Genomic DNA, 21,453 nt, shown 5'->3' on the forward strand with positions numbered 1-21,453 from the left:
GCAGCAAAGATGAGCCTCTTAAAGGAAAAGTTCACTAAAATCACTCTGTGGTGTTACATAAGCTTTGGAGTCACAGTAAGGTGACAACTCTATGTGTGGGGGGGTTCAGGTTTTAGGTCCCAAAACACTGTTTAAACACAAATTGTCAATACATAAATGAAGTGAGAAGGCTATAATGGTGATAATAAAGAATTATAAAGTAATTATTGTCATGTACTGTCTCGCCACCATCAGGCAGTAGCTCTAAGTTACCAAAACTACCTTTTAAGGTGATTTGTAGCTGAATTTTCCAGATAGTTAAACTTCAAACACTGAAGAAAGAGCAGAATAAATCAGCTCTCTCGTGTTTCTGTGTCTGAACAATCTCCTTTACCACTCCTGCTTTTTCCACCTCGCACACAGATAAGTAAAAGAAAGCTCACCTGCTTTTGTAAGTCCACTTGAAAGGTGAGACATATTCAAAGTTAAGACTCGGAGGATATTCTAAACCGTTGTTTTTGACAACAATCCCGTCAAACGGCAGAGCCATCCACGTGCTAACCAGACCTACACCTGACGCAACCTGCAGCCCTCTATGGGAGATCTATAACTCCAGGTAACTGCTCCTTTCCTCCTTTAAATAAAAAGCTACAATTTGAGTCATATCCTCTGAACTTAAGTACGGAGAAGGTATGAAGGAGAAAAAAGTTTCCTGATGTGTGCTGAACAGGAATCAGGTTGTGCAGCTTAACATACTTAGACGATCACCACAGATTTAAAGTTAAGCTTCATATTTTAGATCATCTCCAAATGAACTACAGCTTTAGTCGGCTATTGATTGGTGTTAAGTCTCAATTCCTGGCTGAGTAAAATGACCTGAAAGTGTCAGCCATGACTCCAGCTGGCAGAATCCTCTGACTGCTGAAAGAGGAGCTTCTTTTTTTACCTCTTTGAGCAAAAAAGAAAACTGAAGCAGAGGTTATGGAAGGAGAGCTCCCCCGCATTTGTCTCATGAATTAGATAATATTCTAATTTTGAGGAACTTAATTCTTATTCTAAGAAACTCGACAAGTACATTTTTTCTTATTCTGCAGTTTTACTCATTATAAGCAATTCAGGTCTTATTTTTAGCTTGTCATATCTAGATTTTTTTTTCTGTGCTTGTCAAGTGAATGTGACTTGCGTTATATCAAGTGATGCATTCTTACAAGAAAAAAGAAGGAACGCCTGTTTACTCCTGAGTTTTTTAGTGTTTAAACTTTTAACAAAACCTTTTGGTTAATGCCAAATCAAACAAATAGGAAAAGGTTACATTTTCTACCAAATAGTTCTCTTTATGGGGGATTTTTTAAATTGTTTTTCAGATTTTTAACACCACAATCTGACTCTTAAGGCTATACCGGTGTCCCCAGTGTTCGTACAACCACAAGAAACGGCAGAGAAAAACCACAAGTGGAAGCATCTCCGTCTTCTTTTGTTGCACAGACTCTCCTCCTTAATAAAATCAGCTCCAATGTTTCTGTACAAATACTGATACTAATATAACTTCTTATTCCACGTGATTCTGCTACCATGTAAAAAGGGTGATAAACAGCAAAGAGAGAGGAGCAGGAAGTAACTAGACTCTAAATTATACCAGGATCATCAACAAACATGGTATGAAGGGTCAGGACGAACATCTGCTCTTACTGAACGCAGCTCAATCCTGCAAAAACTGCTTCACAACCAGCAGGAGATACAGTGTTTGATCTGTATTTAAAGTCAGGTTTAACTGGTGCAGATGCATTTTCACATACAACACCTTCACATAATATACGAACAAGCCCTTGACTGCAGTGAACGGCCACTGGCTTTGAGTATTTCATTCTCTAAACTGTAGTTTCACCACAGCCGACCCTTCTCCCTTTATCGACTGCAGCTCAGTAAAATCTGCAGTCACGAAGCTGTGCTAAAGTTTCCTTTGTAAATCCCTTTGAACTTAATTTGCTTGGTCTCATGAAGTTTTTTAACCAGTTCAAAGTAAAGAGATTCTGATTTTCATTACAGAAAAGTGCAACAGTTTTCGGACCAAAAAGCAGCTTTATGCTCAGAGGAATAAGATCTATCAGGCTTTGGCTTCCACACACACAAACGCTTGTTAGTATCATCAATACACCAGATCCGTCTCTATTCAAACCCTGAACACAAAGCCATTCTTGGGAAGCACTAAGTCTTTTCTAAATCTGATTCATAATGTTGTTACACAGAAGAATATGTCAGGACTCTTTGTGGCAGATTTCACTGAAAATGACTCAGAATGGGAGAACAGCCGCAAACCTCATCGATCACAATGCTTCTCTTCTAAAAACACACCGAAATGAGTCACAGAGTAAAATCTCAGGCTCCCTAAAGCCTCACAGCGGGGTTTAATTCAAACACCTGCATGTCAATAAGCGGAGAGGAAAATCAAACCTGTGGCAGGAGCGAGCTGCTGAGGACGGGCGTCAGACTGCTGCTAAAAATGTGACCCACGTCTGACATTTAAAAAAACAGAGCAGGAGAGAGGCAGCATGCTTGAAGCGGACAAACACTGAGAAGCTGAGACGAGTTCACCAAGAGAAAATTAATATTTCTATATCACAAAATTGTGCTGATTGATTCTGAAGTCAATTTATGAGGACAATGCCAAAAAGTGCTTTTCAGATGGCAGGACTTAATGTTTCTCATGGTCGATGTGAGATTTAATTGGAAAATTAAATAGTTTTTGAACCCAAATTTATACATCACCTTGGACTTGAAAAGATTTTTTAACACTTTGGGATTCTTAAGGATCTGGAAACTTGGATGACTAAATAAAACAAAAACAGAGGGACTAGAAAAGCACTCCGTATAATGCGTTTGTCACGCAACACTTCAGTCCTACTTTAATGTTATACTCCCTTTCAGCAGACTGCCTGCTACAATTTGGTGTTAGTTGCAGGTTTGTACGATAATTTGTTCCCTGACAGTGTTGAAATTTATGATGACCCAGTACATATTTTATATTCCAGATCTTAGTATTCAGAATATTGCCAGGATCTGGATAGTACTTTAACATCTGTCAGAAATTATAGTGACCTTGTCTTGTATTCTTTTGCAAAGCAATCAGACCATTTATGGTAGAGTTATATACACATTTGGTGAAAACAGCCCTATCTCACAATGATAAAGGATCCTGTAAAAAAGTTCTGGATCCAGACAGTGAGATGGATCGCCTCCAAAATTTAATCAGTTCTCCCTAATCCCATTTTAAACATTTCCTGAAAATTTCATCAAGATCCTTTTTTTTGCTTTTTGAGCTATGTTGTTCACAGACAAATAAACAAACAGACAAACTCTCCCAAAAACATAATCTCCTTGGCAAAGGTAATGACCTGTCAGTCTTCTATTGAAATGTTTATCTTTGGTAATTTTCTGCTACTGTACACAAAATATCTCCAAAGTTTTCCTGTTTTACTTTTTTAAACAAAACAATAAAATGAGCCGTATCACCATCAGCTGTGGGAAGTCTACAAGCCCATTTCAATCCACAGATTCCCACCAAAACACAATTTGGTGCACACAGCCTTAAGAACCAAGCGTGCCATGAAGAATCAAAGGTGTGAAAAGTGCACATGCATGCAGTCAATGACTGTGGTTGACTGACTGAGCTATAGATTTACTAGCTGATGGATTAACTGGATAAGTGATGTTTGTCATGGAGCAGGACCTTCTCACATGGAGGAACTAGGTGTTCTGCAGAGGTGAGATTCATCCAGAGGTTTGTGCCTGCATGTGTGTAGGAGGAGATTATTCCTCCACAGTCAGTGCCCTTTGCATCCATGCACATATAAATATAATGAAACGGTATGCCTGCAGCGTTATTTTCCCACAAAGAAACCACACCAGGAGCAGCTGCAAGTTACTGATTCGCACTCTACTACAGCCAATCATGGGGAACCTCCATTAAGGGGGAAACTCACCCAGAACAGATCGCTTTAATGAGGGTGCCTTCAAGGTGTGCAGAGTCACTTTAGGGGGTCTGGTCTTCACTTTACAGTCTATTACCTCCGATTTGAGACTCACAATCTGCTTTGAAGCAAACAAGCAGAATTCCAAGCAAACTCCCTCCTCTTCCGAGAATCAAGGATTTGAGGCAGACTGTGTGGATTTCACTGTACACCAGACTCTATTTAGAGGGTTTTTAAATCACGCGTGAATCACTTGAAGCCAAACGACGGGGTCGTAAACACACAGTAAGAAATAATCTCACGGATTAACCACAAAAACACGCGTAAAATCAGCGGAGTGAGAGTGAGGAGAAGACGTGATGCAAAGTGACACTTTGCTGGAAACCGTCTGCAGAGACGCATCTCCCCTGCTCTGCCTCCAGCAGGCTGCTATTACATAACTTCACTTACAAACTCAGCTTTCGGCCAAAATGAAAAAAAGTGGGCACAAATGAGCCTCTGGTGGCTGTGGAGGAATTTTTAAAAGCATCAATTTAGCCAACAAGTAGCCCGGAGAGCGCATCCACGCTGCTGATTTTACTTAACGCGCTTCTTGCTTTCAACACGTGCGTAAAGGAAAAAATAAATCCTCATTTCAACCTGTCGAATTCTCACCTGAAGGATAACAAGGACAGAGTTGGAATCGCGTCTTACCTGCATGTTTCCCTGTGTTGTAAACGCGACGCTGATGGCTGGTTTCTCCCCCGTGTGTGTCCTCTCTGCGCGGACTCCCAACCTCAGACTGCCGCTCCACTGCCTGCGAAGGAATGCGCACACACTCCCTGACACACACGCGCGCGCGCGGGGAAGCGAGAGGAGGAGGGGGTGGGGTAGGGGTGGAGTGAGGGGGTGCAGTCAGCGAGGGACCTTCATCTTTTTCAGTGTGATGATGATGTGAGGACAAGATCAACAGGCGGGCGGTGGACTTCATTCAGCTGGTGTATCACCAGGCTGCTGAGAGATGGGCTGCATGCAGGGCGAATATCAGGAAACGAAAACATAAAGTGATCTATAAGAAGACATGTCATGCTTCAGCGGTGGCTTAAGAGCATTATTTTCAATCTCCATCCTCTTGGATCTTGCACTGCTAAAAATACATTTCCAAAGATACACCATTGAGAAATGGCTTACACACTGCTGCTGATGTTGTTTTTATGAATGACTGCAAGATTTTTATAGAAATGGATCAGATTAATTAGATTTTTTTTTCTGTGTCCTCCTTTATCATGCAACTTTTTTTTGCCTCATTGTTTTTAATTCATCATAAGAATCTATCTATCTGGTAAGAATGCAGCTCTAGGAAACACATCACCTCCTTGTTTGCTTTAAAACATAAAGCTCTACTGCATGAGCCTGTTAGTACATCAGTGTTTAATTCCTTATCTGGAGCATCATAAAAATGATAAAAAAAGTGTTTTTAAAGTCTTTTTAATTTTTGTGATTATTTCAGTGATAACACAGAAACCACATCACAGGTGTTTGACTCACCTCTTTTGCCATAGTTCCTCTAAACCTGAGGGACTCTATGTAGTCAGGCTCTGAAAGGATGCTGATTATCAGCCAAACATGGCAACACAAAATGTGTTGTAATTAATGGTTTCAGGCTGGCTCCTAATGCAGAATTAGTCAGAACCCTGTTCTCTGTTATCTCTGTGAGCTGTAATCCTGCAGGGGATCATACAAAAAACAGAGTGTGTGCATGTGCATGTGCATGTGTGTGTTACTCTTCCCTAATCTCTTGTATTGCTCAATTGGTTTTGTCGAATAACTTTGTAGGCACTATCAGTTTTAGAAACTAAAATGCTTTTCCAGACACTGTTGGATAGAATTATTGACTCCTGACTTCTCACATCCCTTGAACAAGAGATTCAAAGTGAACATCTTCTGCATCTGTTTGAGATTTTAGTTTTGTATTCTTGTGTGATAAGGACCATCACTTTAGATTTGTAGTTTTTTCTTTTTAGTATGCACACCAAGCCTGAACAGATTTCCTTTGCATTCAATGAGCATATTAAAATGTCCATTAATGGTCAGGCAGCAACTAAAATGCTATCATTCCTTAAATCATCGCTTGTGGTGGTGTTAATCTGGGTAATTTAAGGATCTAAAGGTCAGGTCAAAGTTCCTGCTAACAGATGAATTTTAGCCTTTATCATTTACAAAAAAATAACAACTACGATGTCTGGGAATAACTTCAGTTAAAATCAGTCTTTTTTAGTCTGTTCCTTCAACAGTTTGTCTCTACTGTGTCCCTAAAAGACCCCATCCAATTTGAGCCGGAACATCTGCAGATCACTGTCAAACCAGATATGTGATACAGTAATATAAAACACAAACTCAACAATAATAAACACAATAAAAAAAATTGAGAAATGTTTGTACCATTGTGTTTCAACACGCTCTATACTGAAGTCAGTTTTTTAAAGATGCTATGAGGAGAATCTGTTTTAATAGCACTCCCCCGCCACCTTGTGGCCTGGAGTCTGCGTACACTGACATAAATTACTTTTAGCGAGGCGTGTGTTTGTTGTGGAAATAAATAGAGGTCAGATCAAAACAAATTTTCTTTGTACGAGACAACTTTTTACTGGATACAATGGTAAGGGACTTATCAGTGCAGTTACGTAGCCCTACGGTTTCAAACGTGACATTGAGCAACCATTGTACTAGACGGCTGTTAGCCCGGCGCTCTGACATATCTGTCGACTAAAGTGGCAACAAGAAAACACTATCAGTTTGTAAATAGTTTAGTTGCCGTTTAGATTTAGCTCAGCTGACAGCCCGGTGCTCCAAGACATGTCCATATTGTGTAATGTTAGTAAATCCTGGTTAGCTTTATCCTGACAGTCATCTACCAAGCAGAGCTAACGTAACCTCACTCTTCATTTTATTGATAGACTCTCAAGTTTGAACAGACCACTGCAGAATAACTACTGCATGTGGGTTGGAATGAACATTAGCACAAACAGCTTAACCCCTGTGTTAATTAGCTTTTAGCTCGGGCTGTATCACTCTCCCCTTAAGCTTTCTTCTGTTCTTTCTGTTCTTTTTAAGTTAGGCTCCTGTGTCCACCATCACTATAAAATTAGTCATAGAAATCTGTTTTAGCAGAGAAAAACACAGATCTCTGTGTTTTATCTCTTCTCTCTACTGACCTTCATTAGCTGGCGTGGTGTTGTCATAGAGACCTAGACGTGCCGTACATCAATCTGGTCCTGGACGACCCGAACTGGAAGCTAAGAAATAGCAATTTAAAGGAAACTGTAACCAGAAATACTGGTGCTGATAATCTCATTTTAAAGTGGGGATTACAATCAGGCATATATCTAAAAGGGAGACTTTTTCTAGATCACTTTCAAACTCCTCACAGCCCCTTTAATCTCAGTATTTCTGGCAAACTATAAAGTTTTGAGAGTGGGGGGTGTTTTGAGAAAATGATCAAACCTTACATTTCACACCGTCAGTCCTCAAATGATTGCGACCTCTTCTAGTGTGTGGGGTCATTTTAGAGTACTCAGTTATGTGTTTTATGGCACTTTGACCTTTTTTAATTCGTCTTTTTTCCTTCTCCTCTTCATGATTAATGTTCCCAATTACAGCATTACATGTAAAGCGAGAGGGAGGTGTGTGTGTGTGTGTTTGAGTGTGTGTGTCTTGCATTAGATTACAGTGATTGTCATTAGAGTGATTGGTACAGAAATGCAATTACAGCCCTGGTGGAGAGTCTGTGCACTCAGAGAGGAACTGAATCAATTTAGGTGACCTTGGCTCTCTGTGAAGCTGCCCAGAGCAGGCAAGGGGTGGGGTGGGGGTGGTATTGTAGAAAGATGCCAAACAGCAATCACGGCAGGTCAAGCATCTTCACACATAACGTTTGTTGCATAATGAACAGTATGTAAATAGCCCCCAGAACGAGCTGTGAAAGGCCATCTGACTAATCAGAGTTGTGTCTAATAAGCCAAGAAAGCTGAAGGTTTGTTGTTGAAATGTTTCTTTATCATACATACTTCATTTTGTTTTGATTGAGTCGGCCGCATTTTCACAAGTTCAAATAAAATTAGAGTTATTATTAACAAATAATGACACAAATTGTACTTAAAGTTATCACCTGAGGGCTTTTACAATATGTTTGAACTAGCTCTGCAGGCATTAACACTTTTAGAAGTGCATGTCTTTGTTTAAGAGGATCCTGTGAGGAACTTTTGTTGATGTTGATTTTGGCAACCCCTGTGGACGACTAGGTGCTTCTGTTCTTGTAATGAAGTTACATGGATAGGATGCGTAATACATGCCTGTATCTTCTTGAGGTAACAGCATAAACCATTGTTCCAAAAAAAAAGAACCCTGTCTTGAGGAAACAAGATACTCTTCATGTAAAACAGTCCAATTTTTTTGTACCTTAACAAACAAATGTTATTTGTAGCGACAAGATCATGAGACAAATGATTTTGTTATCGTGACTCAAACAACTTTTGTTATCTGGCAAGGGTGGGATAATGACTCACTTTCTCTGAAGAAAAATAAAACCGTTATTTTCTCCCAAAACATTGTTATCTCTGACTTTTTGTTCTCTCAGAATAACAATATATATAAAATGTAGAAATAACAAGCTGTTTTTATGAAAGCATCAAAAAAGTTGTAAGTGGGGTCGTTGAGGCCTTTCATTTTAGAATCCTAATACAAAGTTTACCGCACAATGTAACGCTTTCAGCTAAATTCATTAATTTCTGCAAACACAGCCAACCACAAAGCCCAAACTTCAAACTTCAGACCCAGTGCAGCAGATTATAATGTCATCAAACAAAAACTTGATTTAGGAATCCTTGCTTTGTGCACTGAACTGATGAACGCTGACTTCACAACAGGACCAGAGTTGAATCAACACATATGCAAATGTGTAATCAAACTACCCGAGGCCAATCAACACACACCAGCCTTACACTGGAGCGGTGGTCTAAAACCCATCACGCCGTGTGTGCGTACAGTCTCTCAGTTTAATTGAACAGGAGGATTAAAAGCCTCCTGAGGTGCAGATAAAGCAGTGAGTACACTAATGCTTTGTGTTTACTGTTGGTGGAGCCTCCAGCGCTCTGGAAGCACAGACAAACATTTTTCTCACGCTGAGATTTAAAGTTCATTGTTAAACTCAGAAACACTCTGTCTAACCTTCAGGATAACTTTGTCTTAGAAATACTTCATCAGCGCTTGCAAGGATCCCTAACTGATTAGTGCAGACAGTAGAGTTTAGGAATCATATCATTATTTTGTGCTGTTTTAACTTAGACTGAACATAATCACACGTTTTTGACCTTAAAGCCTTAAATCTGTATTATCTGTTATAGTTGCTCCGTCACGCTTCATCTGTTTGTCTCTCCAGCTTTAAGTGCCCATCCAGTCAAGGCTTGGGATGCACGGACACTGATCCTGGAATAGGGTATCAGTGGGAAAGGGACGATCCATGGTGCTGATCCAGGCAACCAGCATTATACCTTTGAAAATTGAACAGAATTTCTGTTCATTCTGAAGCATTGCTTTGCTGGTAAACATTGAAATACTGTATAGTTTAAATAAATATCAACTTCATTAATTCCATCTACTCATCTTTTGCCTTTTACCGAAAACATTACCAGTATTATCCCACAGTAGGGCAGGCAGGTTATTATTAAATCTAGTATCTAGGGATGCACCATTCCAAATTTTCTGGTTCAGACCAATACCGATACCTGGGCTGTGGGTATCGACCGATACTGATCCGATACCAGTGTTTAATGCACTCACAGCCTATTGTGCTTGTCACGCAACACTTTAGTCCCACTTTAATGTTATACTCCCTTTCAGCAGACTGTCTGCTACAATTTGGTGTTAGTTGCAGGTTTGTATGATAATTTGTTACCTCACAGTATTGAAATTTATGATGACCCAGTACATATTTCATATTCTGGATCTTAGTATCCAGAATATTGCCAGGATCTGGATTGTACTTTTACATCTGTCAGAAATTATGGTGACCTTGCCTTGTATTGTTTTGCAAAGAAGCCCGACTATTTATTATGGAGTTATATACACATATGGTGAAAACTGCCCTATCTCACAGTGATAAAGAATCTTTAAAAAAAGTCCTGGATCTAGATGTTGATCCGGATCACCTCCAAAACTTAATCACTTCTTTCTGATCCCATTTCCTGAAAATTTCATAGAAATCTGTTGGTTAGTTTTTGAGTTATGTTGTTCACAGACAGACAGACAGACAAACTCTACCAAAAACATGACCTCCTTTGCAGAGGTAATAAAAGGATGCATGCCCTACTGTGGAATGAGATTGGAAATTTTGGGGGTAAAAGGCAAAAAATTAGACGAGGAAATTACTGAAGTTAAGACTTTTTTAAACTATGAAGTTTTAAATGTTTACCAGCTAAACAATTCTTCAGAACATGACAAGTTCTTTTCAATTGGAGACTTTTTATACCCTGTGGACTGGAAATGCAGCAAAAACAAAGAAAGACCATCAGAGGTAACATTTCATATCAAGTAGCCTGGAGCGCTGGTAAAAAAAAAAAAAAAAAAAAAAAAATAGGCATAGAGCTGGTTGCCTGGATTGGTACCATGGATCAGCCCCTTCCCACCAATACAAATCCAGCTTTGAGGGGCACTGATAAACCGATATCAGGATCGGTTTCGGTTTATCCCTTCTGGTATCAGATCAAAACCCAGGTATTGGTATCGGAACCAGAAAAGTTGGATCGGTGCATCCATAGTTGAGGCAGATGGCCAGCCATGTGTCTAGTGCTGCTCATGGTTTTCTCTGGATTTGAAGTATCCTCAGAAAACTTTGGCTTTAAATTGGCACAAGATAAATAAAATGATAACTTGCTTGTTTGCCTGGTTGAATCCAGGGTATCTGCCACATTCAGCAGAAGGCTTTCTGACTTCTCATTCACATACACCTTCTTGGAAATATCTAGAAACTGATGACATGATCCTGCTCTTCCCAAGGGGGCTGGGAGGGGAAAAACCTCATACATGCAGTTTACCCTGAACTTTTCTGGCAGTTTGCAGTTTGTGCACATTTCAAGGTTCTCAAGTCAAAGTAACAGAAAGGAAGTTTCAGTGTGCCAATTTTGGTGCCCCTGTAGAGAAGGCTGTTCCTGGCCTGAATCAGTGGCTTCTTTAAAAACAACATATAAACCACTGTCCAGTTTTGCTATTTCATCTGTTTTAAATAACAAGAGAGATAAAATGTCGAATATTATACAGGCGCAGTTAATTCCGTTCTTTAGGTTAGAAATGCTTCAGTGCGTCATGAAATTCAAGGGAGAATGAACAATAAAGACCGTCGTTCTTTAAGTTCTTTATCTGTAACGTTACTTCAAATAAAGTGGATTTGATATAATCTCCAATCTGTCAGCATCCTCGTCCTTGTCTCCCACGTTATCTCAATCTTCATCCACGCCTTGCTCTCCTCTCTCAGCTTGTTTTCCACTTTAGCCCTGCTTCCATCACACACACTAACATCTCACACACACACACACAAGCGTGAATACGCACAGGCTGTCTAACACACAGCTTCGCAGCTGACACCACACGAATTACTGCATCTTTTCTCAGTGGGAGAGGATCATTTAGAGGCCATTGAAGGAACGCAGCACATTAATGTGTGATCGATGGAGAGAGAAAGTGAAATTGCATAAGAGGAACACACACACACAAACACACACATGCAGAGAAACTCTCAATATAACCCTTCCTGCTCTTCTCTCTTTGCTTCCTTTTTTTAATTCAACGATCCAGAGTTCAATATCTCAGTCTTGCTTCAACCCTGAGCGTAGAAATACACACACACACACACGCTCGTATATATATGTGCACAACATTTGATTTTTCCTCCTCACAGTGAAGAAAGGTAACAGTTATCAGACAGCCAGGCTCAGCAGGACAAACAATCAGTCCAAAGGGTCAGCTCCATCTGAACTCCACCTGCTCACGCAGAATAAACACCACGGAGAAGCAGCTCAGCCCTGGTTCAACACCCAGACCCTCTGATCAGGAGGAGTCAGAAGATGGGGGAGTCACAGGCGTTATTTACCTACAGCTGGGTCTCCCAGAAGGACATCCACGGTCTCTGCAGCAGAGCAGCGATAGCATCAGGTGAGCGGGAAACACAGAGGGAGGAGGGGGACACTCATCAGAGCTTCACTCACAGGGGACATGAGGAACAAGGACAGGAGAAGGCAAGTGTTTGTTTATAAGAGTGTGTGTTTATCACTGGCTGCACGAAACATGGATGTGGATTAACCCAAAGGCTGATCAATTTATTCACAGGTAGACAAGTGGAGCTGAGCTGGGCTTTTAGCTTCCTAGCAAACAACTACAACACAGCCACCTGTCTGTCAACCCAGCTGGATTCAGAGCAGGTCCTATAAAGCATTTCTATTATCTTACCAGATGTATCTTTACAAATTCATCCCCCATGCATTGTGTTTAAATAAATGAAAGAGCTACATACCCCCAAATCAGTCAGTAAAAATGCTTATCGCCAGGAAAATGTTCACTTTAACATGAGACCTAAAGAGGATTCCTTGACTTTTGGAGCTAGCCTCAAGTGGACACTAGAGAACCTGTGGTTCTTGCACTTTCAGACTGACTTCATTATTTAACATCCACAGGCTGCTACATGTGTGAGAGTCAGAGCATACATAAACATTTATTTTGATGTGCCTCTCATTTTTCATTCTAATAGAAATTTGGCAATTTTTTCATCACCTTGAATCAAAAAATGCTTGCTTACTATAGCAATGTCAAAACCCACTACTTTCTGAACTTTTTCTGAACGTGGTACATTTGATTTTTTCTGATGGACTAAAGAATAATATCAACTTGTGTATATATTCAATGTCAACACAAGCAGAGAGTGAAAAGCTGTTATACGTGGAGACTGCTGTCTTTGATGGCAGTAATATAAAGGATGTTTTGGCTTTAAAAGAGTGAGAAAAGGTTTTTAATTTTCCTTTCCTAACATTAGCAAAGATTTTTAATAACACCTGAATCTACCAATGAAAAAAATAATCACTGTAATCGTCATTTTGCAGCCATTACAGTCTTTTTCTTGACTACAAACTGAAGCTATCTTTTGAAGCTGTTCGTAACTGTTCTGTATTTATTGATCATAAAGACACCATAATGTGTCAAACTCAAGGCTAGAGCCAGACCAAACTGAGGCACAGATTTTAGTCAGGGTGGTCGGGTGGGTTATCTCCAAAGATCACATCTACTTTAGTGTATACCATAAAAGTATCAGAAAACTTTAAGTTCTTATACAATTTCTTAACTTTAAAGGCCACTTAAAGCTATGGTCTATGATCTGAAACCCAGTTTGGCTGATGAGACACATTTGAAAAACGCAGCCTCACTCACCCCTCCCCTCCGTGTTCCAAGATCCCGCCCCCCAGCTCATATCGCCCTTCTTCGCCTCAAAACAACACGCCCACTCCGACAGAGCAAGAAGCCAGCCGGCAGAAAATGTAACAAACAAGACAGTCATCCTCCTTGTAACACACAGTGGTAGCTTTTTCAATTGGACCGGCGCGATCAAAACCATGAATTAGCCGGCGAAGCAGGTCTGGCGTTGCCACTGCCAGCTGATCAGAGCAGAGCCGACTGTGGGCGAGGCTTTACCTTTCTTGGCGTGTCTTCACCAGCTCAGTTTCCAATGCCTAAGATGTGTGGCTAACTTATGCTAAAATCTGTTGACAGAGCCGACCCGTTCCGACCAGCAGAGTTCAGTCATTAGCCAGTATAGGCACCAACTAACCAGAGTTATTCAGCTGACATCTCCCACTGTGGTAAACAAAGTCATTATCTGTTCAACAGAAATTCAGCTGTCTCTGCGTCAGTCTTCAGTCCCAAAACCCTCTGCAGCTTTTTCCACCGGTCGTACATTTCTCCAATATTCAGTCTCTGCTGGCACCTGTATCGCTCATAATACTTCCTTGCTTCAGCCTTTTCCTTGAAACTTTTTCATTTTCTTCCCTTCCCTGTGGAGGGTAACAGTAACAGCTTCCTGGTTTCGGTTTTCTTTGGCTCCATGACGCTTCAGTAGCTGAGCAGCTAGCTGACGTGAGAGGGGTAGTGGGGAAGGACGAGGTGGGACCATGGGCATGACGATGCGAAGCGAGGGAGACAGGGGATTGGATGGACTCACGGACCAATCCGAACTATGCATGCAATGCGCGGTTTGGATTGGTCAACTAGTATGCAGCTTTGCAGCGGATATACTGAATGGATTTTTATATTGTGTAGATTGGACCATAGGACCATAACAGCCCTATAAACGGTGTTATTAAGATGTACAAAGCTTCCTAATCGTACACCATAGCTTTAACACAATCGACTCAAAGACTACTTGTCCAAAGTTGAGATTTAAAGTGCCATCAAAAGAAAATCCTCCACTTAAATACAAAAAAGGTATGTCTTAAAGGTGATTTATAAGTTGCCAATCATGGTTTATTTCAGGGTGGTCAGTCGAATTAAACATTAAATTCAACTGAAGACCTTAAAACTCAGAGCTCATTATCTTTCACTGAGCTTTTAAACTCCTGAGCACTTGTGTGCTGTATTCTTGTGAAGCCTTTTAGGCAAATGGAGTTGTATTTCTTTTATATAAACAAAAGCAGTTTTATGTAAATGATGCTGCTCATCACATTCAGGTTTAATGTGAGAGAAGAGAGATAGCAAAAACACAAAACATCTTAGAGGAAATGAACAAATGGGTTGTTTGGGTATTCTGTCTCTTGCTCCCTCCTTGAGTGTCTCATTGTCTTTAATTTATGTCGCTTACTTGATGTAATGCTGTTATTTCCAGCTGCAGTTAACACAACACTCTGTTATTAACTATTTAGAGCATCTATAGGAGAAGTGGCTATATATATCAGTTTGTTTGTGGTGACTAGCTGTCACCTGAATCATATTATCAGTTCTGTGGCATCCAGTGAAATGACTTTTTGAGAGAAAAGTAATTAAAAATGTTTAAAGAGATCATTAGCATGGCAAATTAATGTTTCTAAAAGCAGCACTGGCGAGAGTTTCAACATGCTAATCTAGAGTTTTAATTTAGGAGTTAAAGGCTTCACTGCAGAGCCAAATTAAAAACAATCAGCAGGAAAAAAAACGTCTGTTAAATATAAATCTTTTAAGCAAGGGTCATTTGGCTTTTCCACAGCTGACTGTTTTTTTGTTCAGATGATGTGAAATTACAAGCTTGGGGTTGTCATTTTTTCTTTTCCACATCCACTAGACAAATCCCTCCCACCAGAGATTAGCCATGGGTTCCACACACAGACTTTTATTTCACTGTAAGATAATGTGCATGGATCTACTTCCAGCTTGTCAGCTTAAAGCCCGTCACCGGTGGAAGAGGAGGGGAGTTTGATCATCAAAGCAATAAAAAATCCTGCTGCAGGCTCAGAGAGACAGGGAGACAGGGAGAGGAGATTCCCCGAGAAAACGGCCTCACAGCTGCGATGATACGGCCGGTAATTTGCCTTCACCTTTTGGAGGATTCAGTTAAATAACACACACACACACACACACACACACACACACACACACACACACACACACACACACACACACACGCACGCACAAGTAACAGCAGCAGCTTGAGAGTAATTCAGTGCTCAGAAGGATTTCATGTCTCTATGGAGAAGAATATCTATTTTTAGCCTGGATATAAATAGATCTTTCTCTAGCTTCATGCTTGCATTCATGAAGCAGCCCCTCCTGTATGTTATTATTGCCTTATCTCACTGTGTCTGTGTGGATACATCTGCTCTCCCTCCTGTGTGTGTGTGCATGTGCGTGTGTCAGTTTGCTGGCTCGAGCTGCAATTTGTCTGGATGACATTAGTGCTGAGGTGTAGAGGTCTCTGAGCACAGTGACACAGAGGAAAGAGAAAAGTATAATTGGTAAGACATTTCCTCATTCATCAACACGCTTCCTACAGGCCCCCTCGGACCAATGAACGCGCCAAACATCAAGATAACAACCCTCTCTCTACACGGGGGAATACTTTATCATGGAGCTAGATAATGTCGTCTCCCGAGCGCCAGACAAAGACGTTACAAACCTCACGCAGTTTGTTTTCCTCCTGATGTCTTAAATTAAAAACAGCCAGCTGGAGGATTGTAGCAGCAGACCCAGGTTATTACTCACTCACTTCATCACCAGGCTTCAAGAAGTGGACACGAGGGAGCAGAGGGACTCTGGCGACTTATTGATGAAGCAGGGTGAGGGTGAGCCGGGGCAACTTTGTAGCCGTGGAAACAGTTGCTAAGTAGCAAAGCAATGGCATCAGTGGATGAAAAGGGGCAGCGATGTGACTGAAGGTAGAGTTAAAGAAGTTCAGACGAAGATCAGGGGAAGAGCTGCTGTTTTTGTTAACAGACTTCCCAATGAGTTTTTTATAACGGTGCAGACATGTCACACTCTATCTATCCATACGTCTCAAGCCCTAGAGACCTGCTCCAGGTTTCTCCTGCTCCTGGCCAGAGTGTCAGTTCCTCTCAGTGTTTCCTTTGGCCTTTGCATCCTTTCTCCCTATATTAACTCTACCTAATCTTACTACTTTGTTCCTTTTGTTCGTCTTTGTGTTCCTGCTCTCCACTAAAAACACCGTCTTTCTCTCTGCTTGTTTGTTTTTAGCCCTCTATTTTTTCCCTTTTTGTTCTGACATAATTAGTCCCACAACCTGTCTTCTAAACTGTTCCCATCCTTAATGAAGATAAATATCCTCCAAATATTCATGATGACATGCCCCTCTGATTACTTTGATTAATCACAGCCTTTCACACTGTTAGCTAGTTGGTTTGTTGACAACACAGAGAGATGACTGTAAACAAGCAGGAGATGCCAACAGAGGAAAAACCTCGACTGAGGCAGAAACAAAGAAAGCTCAGTATACTTGTCATCAAATGGCAAAAATCATGTTTAAACAAAGAGACAATCAAACCCCCAGCAAAAGTGGTATCTGGCATGCCAATTGCAGCTGAGTGGAATATGCCGGTACCGTTGTTACGATTGTCGCTAACTACCGTGTTGTGCTTCTCAATCTGCTGTATCTGCTGACTGTCTTCATAGGAAATGCACACCTGTTACTCCACTTTTGCTCTTAATATTCGCCAATACAGGAGATGATCGGCTCAACTCAACTTTGATGAAGATCTCCCAAAAGCTGCTTCTGGACAAGACAGTTCTAGCCCCAACTGTAGGCCTGGCATGCTTACTACAGCGTTTTCCGTCCCTCTGCTTTTCCGTGTAAACACAGATTTTTGTCACTGCGTTTTTGCGTTTCCAGATGAAACGTTGTCATGTAAACAGGGCCTAAGACTTTCATATTCTGTTTTATAACGCTAGGTGCTGCTCTAAAAGGACATGTCTTTGTCAGCCTAACAGTCATATTTTTTTTAACAATTATAATTTTAGCAGTCATGAGGACTTTGAACTACTTTAAATGCTTTAACATGGCCCATGACTTTAACCAGATGCTATGTCTTCAACATGAGTGGCTTTAAAACAAACAAATGTATAAAGCAGTTTGTTGTGCAGTTTCAACTGTATGAAAATCATAAAGTTTTATTGATTCAAATTAATAATACACATGTGTATAATAGATGGCAGTAAGCATCTTAGCTGTTTGCAGTCAAAAAAGAAGAAGCAATGCTCTGCATTCAGTTCAGCCAGACTGGACACCGTGGCTAGGCTAGGCTATGCTAGTGCTAACCAAGTTAGCTTGCCATCCCCAATCAACTGCTTGCTGTAAAATCAGTATCATTCAGTTACACTGTACAAGAAAAGACAATAAGGCAAAGGTTTGGCCGTGAGAATGTTTCCATTTCCTCTGTCACTTACACATTAACAATAATGCAAGACTACACAATACATACATTCCTTTTCATTGATGCTAAAATTATGTTGTCAGTAAAAACAAAATATATGACAGTTAGAAAATGAAATTTACCAGTCAAAGATAAGTAGTGCTGGAATATGTCACTCAGCCACAAGTGGTATGCCACATACCATTTTTTGCTTTTGCTGTCTCTCAAAAGTGTTTCTTTTTTTCCTTATTTGGAATGTCTTATGTCATAATTTGCATTTTGATATTTTATAAAAATATATATATATATTTAAATTTAAAATATGGATTTTAATCAGAAAAAAATGTGTGAGTGTCTCACACTGCTGTTTTACAAAAAACGTTATTTCAGCATCTGTCTGAGGCCCTCCATTTTAGCTGCTGTTTAGCTGCAGGTTTCCTGCTCCACAATCCCCCTTCTCTCTGATTGGTCTGTTCTCTGGAGGCCTGTTAGGGAACAGAGGGCGTCCCTGCATTGCGTTATGGAGCAGTTAGAAGATCCTTTTACGGTGACCTCATCATTTCACCAAGTCTGTAAAGACCTCATGAAAATCTTGTGCTATTGTCGGGATGGACTTCTTGAGCAGCTTACGGTTGAATTCAGAGATTTCTACAACATCCGAGTATGCAGAGGTTTGAAAATCTGCTCGCGTTCAGTATGGATGTCCAGCATTGTTGTTCTTTTTATGTGTAAAATATGCGGAGGTGTGATGCCTTCCTCGCAAACTTCACTAAAGACAGTAGAATACCCAATCACGAGAAGATCAGTATTGATCAGTACATATCATTGCACATTAATATTGATTGATTAAAAATCCAACCTCTGCCATTTGTACTCAGTTGTACTTCCCATGCTGCACCACACTGCTCCTCCATCTCAGCCTTGTCTCTTCTCCTCTTCCTCCATCCTCATCACCCTGCAGCCTCCCTCGCAGCTGTGAAATCTGAGTGACAGAAAACAGGGACAAAGAGGACATCCCATTAATATGCTAATCCATGTGGGGATGACTTCAACACGAGGAGCAGTCAGAAATACATGTGTGGTGACTGTGAGGCCCGCTGTGAGGAATCAAAGCTTGGGGAGGAAGAGGAGGAAGAGGAGCAAGGGGAGGAGGGGGTGATGTGGATTTATCATAGAGGGATATTGTAGTTTTGTGCTTGTGGTGAGATTTTTGAGAGGGGATCCCCACATCCAATCACTGAGGGAAACACCACATTGCCTTAAAATCCCTGCCCGAGGAAGATAATGTGAATTTCATACGAGTGCTTTGAAGCCGCAGGGTCTTGCAGCATGTGCGACTAATGTGTCCTTACCATGTGCGGCCCTGCTCACTCCGTGCTGCCATCAATAATCCATGCAGCCTGCTTGTAAAGAGACAGCAGAGCACTGAAAGCTTACGTAAGAGTGTCAGGTCTGAGAGTCAGGCTAGAATTGACCCTCTAGGAGCTAAATGACTGACACGAAGGCAGGAAAACCACAAGAACAGATGCAAAAATCAGCTGACAGTAGACAAACAGACAGAGGTTGATCCACTCTGCAGCATATGTATTTCACATGCCTGCACCAAACAGAAATAAGCTCTTAGGGAGAATCTGCTGTGTGCTGTGAAATATTTCTGCACAAGCTGTTTGTTTTGTGGCTGATAAGGCCGACGGCAGTATGAAATGTGTTTTGAAAGATGTCGCCTGCTTCTTCTCAGCCTCACTGACCCGGGGGATGAGCAAGAACAACCTGCTCTTTACTCTGTCTCAGTAAACGTAACGTGCCCAGAAGACTCCCCCTGCCTTGCAGAGAGAGACAGCCACTGAGAATGTTTCATTCTTCCTTATCTCCCTGGCCAAAATCCCCAGCCTACTGAAAGCAATTTAAAGGCAGACAGACAGACAGAGAGACAGACAGACAGATGAGGAGAGGGAGACAGAAAGGGTGGAGGACTGCAGCCTCATGACAACACTGGAGAGATCAGGTTCACCCTGATACAAGAGGCTAAATCTGAGCCAAGACAAAAATACATTTGCATGTAGCAGCAAGGAAAACACAATTTAGTTTTAACAAATCTGATCTCATCTTGATCCTTCTATTCTGTTTTATCATTGTTAGATTTTGTAAGAGGCCAAAGGATTAAAGATACAGTAAATTATGGCAAATCAACAAAGCAGCCATTTACCTCCTTAAGTTAGGCTTCACTTAAGGATAGGGATGGGTACTGAACTTGGTACTTTTATAGGTACCAACCATATTATGTCTGTAATAAAGAGAATCTATTCACGTAAAATCAAACAGTACCATGTTTAGGTACCTAAACACATCCTTGTGACTGTGAGAGAGTGTAAGAGTAGGCGATTTTCCATACTGGACCTGAACACAGCATTGCAAGTTTATAAATTGTGAAATGAATGTGTTAATTGAAAAGCTTTGAGATTTTATTAATAAACAAATTAATATTCATTAACACATAAACACACACAAAAATACTGATAATTGATACCGTAGATTATCAACATCGATTACCAGGTACGGGGCATTGGTATCACAATGTTTCAAATGTGAAAGGTACCCATCGCTACTTAAAGAGGGGATATCTTAAACATGGATATGAAGTGGCAATAATGGAGGTTCAAACTAAACTTGTAGATACTTGTTGTAGAAACTGTAAAGTGCTCAAACAAGTTGTTGTAAAAATAGCATGAGATCTTTGAGCGATCTTCATGAGATATTGTGAAGATACATACATACATACAAACACACACCCATAGCGCTGCCCCTGAAAGGCTTTAAGAGGGCTGGCCAATCAGAGGAAAGGGTTTTTTGATGCCTTAAAGAGCTGCAGCTACACTGAAGCATTTCACGCAGGTTAAAAAAGAGTTTTCCAAAACACCATTGTGACATAAAAAGGGATTTTAATTAGGGATGCACGATATTGGATTTTTGCCGATATCCGATATGCCGATATATCGAAACCCCTTTTGGCCGATACTGATACCGATAATCGCAAGTTTGTTTGTTTTTTTCACTGTAAAGAAAGCTAAGTCTATCCTGTACTAGAATTTATATGTTACTCTTGTTGTGAAGGTCTTATTTGTTTAAGAAACACACATAAAACAAGACAAAAAACATTTGATTTTACCATAAATAAGAAATGTATTATTTTTTCAAACTCAAGACATTCAGTATTGAAATACAGAAAAATAATTTCTTAAGATCACATGAACTTTAAATGAACAATGCATTTTTAAACATAACCAAGTTGCATTTGATTATTTTAGAGCTACTGTAACAACCTGGTGACAGACACAGAGCTCTGCAGTGCACATAAATGAAGTGCTACATTTCATTAAAGGAGCTTATTTTCCTGATGGAAAATAATAATAATCCTAACTGAATAGCACCTTATCGGCTGTGCCTATCGGCAGGAATTTTCATATCTGCCGATACCGATAAACATGTTTTTAAGCTTTTATCAGCCCATACTGATATTGTGCCAATAATATTGTGCATCCCTAATTTTAATTCTGTAAATCATGTAAAGCTACTACAGGAGGATGGGGGGTACAGTTTAA

At 40.5% G+C, this 21,453-nt stretch overlaps 1 protein-coding gene across 2 annotated transcripts in view; it reads right to left on the minus strand.

Moving 5' to 3' along the window:
- Window positions 1-21,453, minus strand: part of kcnip3b (Kv channel interacting protein 3b, calsenilin) — a 70,285-nt gene that overhangs the window by 45,505 nt on the left and 3,327 nt on the right. Inside the window, exon 2 of one of the 2 annotated variants that reach the window (XM_074670709.1) lies at window positions 18,714-18,836. In XM_074670709.1, the coding sequence (XP_074526810.1) occupies window positions 18,714-18,722 (9 nt within the window). In that variant the 5' untranslated portion in view covers window positions 18,723-18,836. Of the gene's footprint in view, window positions 1-4,640; window positions 4,797-18,713; window positions 18,837-21,453 lie in introns of those variants that run through there. The other variant, XM_074670710.1, reaches the window with a different exon arrangement.

This window comes from Halichoeres trimaculatus, unplaced genomic scaffold, assembly GCF_033239565.1.
Source record: "Halichoeres trimaculatus isolate MK-OKI-2021-1 unplaced genomic scaffold, fHalTri1.1 fHalTri1_scaffold_5, whole genome shotgun sequence".
Taxonomy (NCBI): domain Eukaryota; kingdom Metazoa; phylum Chordata; class Actinopteri; order Labriformes; family Labridae; genus Halichoeres; species Halichoeres trimaculatus.